The 6,000-nt window shown below is 39.9% G+C and overlaps 1 protein-coding gene across 1 annotated transcript in view; it reads right to left on the bottom strand.

Annotated features, from left to right (window-relative positions):
* Positions 1-2,973: 2,973 nt before the first annotated feature.
* LOC114647604 (zona pellucida sperm-binding protein 3-like) overlaps positions 2,974-6,000 on the bottom strand; it is a 70,840-nt gene continuing 67,813 nt past the window's right edge. Inside the window, exons 7-9 of the mRNA XM_028796211.2 lie at positions 4,155-4,272; positions 3,446-3,532; positions 2,974-3,105 (exon numbers count right to left, since the gene is read on the bottom strand). Coding sequence (XP_028652044.2) covers positions 4,155-4,272 — 118 coding nt within the window. The 3' untranslated portion in view covers positions 2,974-3,105; positions 3,446-3,532. The remainder of the gene's footprint in view (positions 3,106-3,445; positions 3,533-4,154; positions 4,273-6,000) is intronic.

Raw genomic sequence — 6,000 nt, 5'->3', positions numbered from 1 at the left:
ATCTCTGATGGAAGATTGCAGGAAATTATCAGGTTTGAGGGGTTCCTTTCATTGGATTGGCTGCCCCAGTGCTGACTCAGCTGTGGAATAGCCAATAGGGGAGGCAGCGCGATGGCCGAGGTCTCCAGGACTCTGAACAAATCCAAATCTTTATACGTGATATCATCTACTGTTGAATACTACTCTGTACTTGTAATATTACTATTGTACTATTATATTGAGGATTACTTGTGTTCTGTTCTGTGTATTGTATTTACCCCCTTTTTTGACACCGGCTGCATACCCAACCTACCTGGAAAAAGGGGTCTCTCTTTGAACGCCTTTTCCAAGGCTTTTTCCATGTTTAATTCTATACAGGGTTTTTTTTGGGTGTTTTTCCTTGTCTTCCTCAGAGAGTCAAGGCTGGGGGGCTGTCAAGAGGCAGGGCCTGTTAAAGCCTTTTACGCACTTCTTGTGTGATTTGGGCTATACAAAAATAAATTGTATTGTTGATCAAAATGCAAGTGCAAATACAATCATTACTTCATATACAGACAAAACTATCCACTTCTTAATCTGATATTTCACAGAGAAAACTTTATTCTCTCAAATGGGACCAATTACTTTCTGAGAGGGTGAATAGTTTTAAGGATGTCTTATTTAACGCTCATTATCCACATAGCACCAGCGGTCTCTGCGCGTTGTTGTCTAGGAAATGAACTACAGGTGAGAGCCCTCTGCAGCTATTGTGGGCCAATTGGCCATTAAAGAAATCAGACAGGACCGTGACCATCAATTCCTTGTTTTTCAAATCTTGAAAGTGGCAGTGGGAACCAACACTTAACTGAAAACCGATTGTTTCAAGGAGCAGGTTATATGGTTATATCAAAAGGGAGGAGTACCATCTCACCAGTGCTTACTGCTTCCAAGCAGTGATGGCTCCAATAAAACTATTTCAGGCATGACATCTTCCACTGCCACTTTACATGGCTTGCAGCTCCATCTAACTGGGGAGAGGCATTCTAAAACAATCTCACCTCTGTAGGGAGACAACTGGAAGAAATCAGGTTTCTAATGGCTTGCGAGAACATCCAGGCGTGACATTAAGGAATAGTCCATCAGGTTATATCGGTCTTCAAAAGAACATTCTCAGACCTGCCTTATTCAATCTGGTGCACGGGGTGTGGCAACAGTGTCGGTCATTGGCTGCACTAGGTATTAGGAGGGAAATGGCCCTGAATAGAGCAATGGTCCATCACACAACAACTGCATTGAGTCAGTGCCTTAACGTGGTAGAGTGGTTTACATATCAATGACCCCTTAGCGATGCATCTGGGAGTCATGTAATCCTGGTAGGGGGCCACCCATGCAGCAAGGTCAGTAGGTGAGGTCCTGGCTAAGACTGACTCAACCACCCACACCCATCCCACCAAGGGTCCATCCAAAATGGTACAACTTCCTGCAATACCTTATCATCTTGCAATTGGCTTGCTATGTGGTTTCTAAATAGGAAGTGAAGCAGTGCGATTGCATCCCCCTCACTACCACGGAGATAAACAACTCCTTTGGCACGGGCTCTCCCTTTCATCCCTCTTCATCATCTTTTCATCCTTCACATAGATTAATTAATCTTGTAAATTTTACCTAACACAGACACTTTTTGGGATGTGGGACCAAAACTAAAGTACCCAGATGAAAACAGACAGACACAGGAGAATATGCAAACTCGACTGAGCTGATGGCTTGGAATGCAGTATCCTCTAGAATGCAGTGCTATCCACTTTGCTGCAAAGTCATCACCCTTTAAAATAGTGTTCATCAATTGACATTGCTTGTGACCAAATAGTAAGAGTGAAGTACTAATATAAAGAGAATATAAATTAAAGTCTGTAGACAGATGATCTCTCTCCCCATCACCAGTGTAGCTGTGCGTTGACCATGCTAATAAACATCCATCATAATAAAAAGAACAAGTGCCTGTGTTTGTGTGTCTGTGTATCCAGTTGATCTAGTTAGACAGGGTTAGGACTAATTCCCCCCCCCCCCCCCCCCACAATAGGCAAAACATGTAGAAGGGTCAGAAAATATCAAAAATAATTATAAAAACACCAAAAAAAAAAAAAAAACAGTCTAAAAATAAGAATATTGATCTTATCAGTCTATTCTGTTCTCCAGTGTTGTATGCTGGCAACAGTAGCATGGTAGCAACTTTTATACACCCACATGAACAAGGTTTATAGCAGTAATACTAATAACTGTGGTGAGCAATGGATGAGGGGAAATAAAGATGCACACACCGGGAAAACAAAGGCCCCGACAACTGGGCTAGAGTCACTAAACCAAGCCAATGCAGTAGCCACATTTTCCCACCAAAACACTGACTGTAAAAGTGATCAGTTCATCAAGGGATATTGACCGGAAGTGGCAAAAGTGGGTATCTATATCCGAAAAGGAAAAGGTCACTATGAGATAAAGGGATCAGATGTATATATTATTGTACCAGACCAAATGGACAACCCATTTATCAAATAAAAACAGGAGGTCAACATTGATTACTTGGATTTCAACCCATCTTAGATGGATGGGTAGTACAGGTATTAAAATGTGTAATTTTTTATGCTTTATCAAGAAGCAAACTTTTTCATCTGCAAACTAATTTCTAGTATAAACAAAGAAACTAAAGAAAACAAAAAAAAAAAAAAAAAAACACATTTTACCTCGAAAATTAACCCAATTAGCGGACATCAAGATTTTATTCAGCCCAGGCATTGCTACACCTTTTGATTACTCATACTACATAGCACAGTGGACCTTCATTAAAATAACCCCAGGCCTCTCTTCCTCTACAGCACCCTTGAAACCCATGTCCATCCCACCCCAACCCCATCTTTAAATTTCATTTACCCAAACCATCTAAAACCCTCACAGGACTAAGATCTTTCAGCCCCACACACCCCCTCAAAAAAGTCACACAGCCAAAACTTTTACCAAGTAAAATTTACCAAGCCTTCAACAGTAAGAGTTACACAAAGTTTTTGAGTTTGTACAACAAGAGCAGAGCCAAGATAACAAGGAAGATGCCAGCAGTCATGGAGGCTACTCCAACAAGGAACACCAGGCCAACATCTGTGGAGGACAGCACACAAGTGACCATTTACAAATGAGACAAATGGTAACCATTAAAATAAATAAAATGAAGCATAAATAATACAATTAATTAAAACTAGCCAGTTGACCAAGGACAGAGGGACCCTGGGTAAGCTAGAAAATGAACTTGCTTAATTACTTATAAATTAAATTTACTTTACTTACTTATAAATCTATGAATTTCAATATTGGTTACATTTGTATGAACCCCTTTGGATTGGGGCATGTTGTTTAACTGCTGTATACACTATATATTGTTAGTGGTGGTATGCTATACAAGAAGCATAACTACTGTACATAGAAGCGAACCAAGACTCACCTTTTTCACTAAAAGCTTTTTCTTCGTCAGGTACAAGGTTTTCATCAGAAAGTCTAATGGGGCCCACCACAACCAGAGACTCAGACTCTGCCAGAAGGAAACTTCATGTCAAGGGTTCATTGTTAGAAGGTTTGGGACCAGCCATTGATTACTTTCTCGTTTACGCGGTATAAGGAAAGTATTGCAATTGTCCAAAAATTCAATGTTGAGACTTTGATGAACCTCAGCATTTTAGACCTCCCTGACTTTCTCGTATACAAAAGTATTGGAGTCCTCCAAAAATTCCATTTTGGGATTTTGATGAATCTCGACCATTTTTGGAATTGTGTGTGTGTGTGTGTGTGTATATATACATATATAAAACACGATAACTTGAGTACGCTTTCACTTAGGTCAACCAAATTTAGCATACAAGTATTAGGTACAAAAACGTAGATTTCTATCAACTTTTGGGCTATTTCCGCTAACCTGAAGTGGTACTTTACCTTTTATTTATGCAGTTGCAGAGTCTGATTTATTCAACTTTACTTTTAAAATAATTGTTCAATATGTTGTTAATTTGATTTGATGTGTTGATGGTTCTTTACTGTACGTAATATAAAAATATAATCATTGCCTTGCAGTTTACTCCTCAAATATCCATCCCCATATCGGGAGTATACGAGAAAGTCTAGGAGAGACCACTCCTGATTTTTTAAAATCAGCTTACCTAAAGGTTCACCCATTGCCCTCTTCCACTTCTGGCCATTGGAGTACTTTCTCGAAGAACTGCAGGTTCCAGTAGAGCAGCATCTACAGACAGTATCATTCCATCCACAGAAAGCCACCTAGAAGGTGAAACTGTTTCTGAAAGGCTACAACATTCACGATCTGCTTTGAAGAATTGAAGTCATGTTTTAAATGAGCTATACTTGGCTGTAAAGTTAGAAGCTAAATAGCAAAAGAGAAGGGAAGCCCCAGGCAGAACAGATGCTGCTGTCAAGGCAGTTAGAGACTCAATTCATAAAGCAGTTCAGTTTTAAATTATTCTTTTTACCCATCCATTGTATTCAATGGCCTCTCCCAGTCACAGTTATTGAAACACCAAACCTTCCCTGATGGGCACAAAACTCCAAACAGGGAACATTTACCCCACCGTCAACCAAATGAGCCAGTATAGAGTTTTTTACATTCACCCAAATGACAGCTTACACTGCAGGAGGAAATCAAGTTCCAAAATAAAGAGTACTCTACAATTTGCGTGGTCTAGTAGACAAAGAACTGAATTTAAAATAAAATTTAAAAAATTCCAAGGTTGCAGGTACCATTCCTGCATCAACCTCCTTCATCTATAAGAAAGTTCATTCATATCTTACAGTTCCCTTCCTTTGGTGACTACCCGTCCAAGCTGCTTTACATTATTGTGCAATTCAATTTTGTTAGCTACTTTAGAACACTTATGAAGGAAGCTGCCAGGTTATTTGCCATCCAAGTTAATTCCCAATTATCCAGAATTTGGAACAGCTTTTGTTACTCCTACTGCCAGTCACCAGAAATTTGGCAGTCATCACATGCTAACTGGCTGAGATGCCAGCTGATGCCAAAGGTGCACCCAAAGCTTTCAAGCAGGAAAGAATCTATTAAAAATTACTCACAAGATGTAAAATAAATAAATGAATAAAACCCTTGGAATCATCTGTATGAAAAGATAAAGCATACACTATGGGTGTTCGCATTTAAAATTAAATTGGAGCTGTTGGTTTGAGTATTAGGGGGACTATGGCTGACTGCAACTGAGAAATGTTATGCTCCATGTCCTGGCCACTTCAGTACCCCTTCTCCCCTTATTAAAACTGTTGTGCCTTTAGGAGAGATGCACCACCATGAAGCGAATCCAGTGTTGAGGAGACTACTGGACAATCCCCTTTAAACAGCCTTTCCACCAGCTACTAACTTTTGGGTACCTTATTCATTATTAAGGAATTATGGGAGATGGTTTAGCCCATGGACTGTCAGTGAATCCCAGGGAAACGACCCCAGTTTGAATTTCTGGAGACCCTCACACTGCACTGACATACTTTAACAACAATAACCCTAAAACAGGTTGTGCACTCATTTAATGTGTTCTGTTTTTATACTTTAAAAACCTAAATGGCATTTCAAGGCAAGCTACTATGAAAGGCACCATAAGAACTTCTGGAATATGCTCTCGGAGGACTAAAAACAAATACTGTAGGCAACACAGAACAGGGGCATGGCAACTCGGCAAACTCGCCTGTTATGTAAAAGCCTGCAGTTGTGTGTATTTTCTGTTTTAATCATTTTTCATATCTTTACAGTGTGTATTTTCCATTACATTCATAACTGTGTACTGTCTTTTAAACCACACCTCCATTCCTTGTGTTTCGAGGGTATAGAGCCCCAGAAGGTGGGACCACCCTGACATCATTCCTCCTGAACACTCTAGCTGGCCATTGAAGGCCAGAGTGCAATAAGAGCAGATCAGGAAATCATTGTGTTTGTTAGGAATTTTGGAAGTATTGCTATTTTTCCTTGGTTTGTTCAGGTTCTGCTGA

The sequence above is a fragment of the Erpetoichthys calabaricus genome, chromosome 3 (genome assembly GCF_900747795.2).
Source record: "Erpetoichthys calabaricus chromosome 3, fErpCal1.3, whole genome shotgun sequence".
NCBI classification, from domain to species: domain Eukaryota; kingdom Metazoa; phylum Chordata; class Cladistia; order Polypteriformes; family Polypteridae; genus Erpetoichthys; species Erpetoichthys calabaricus.
This window is presented reverse-complemented; position numbering and strand designations above follow the sequence as displayed.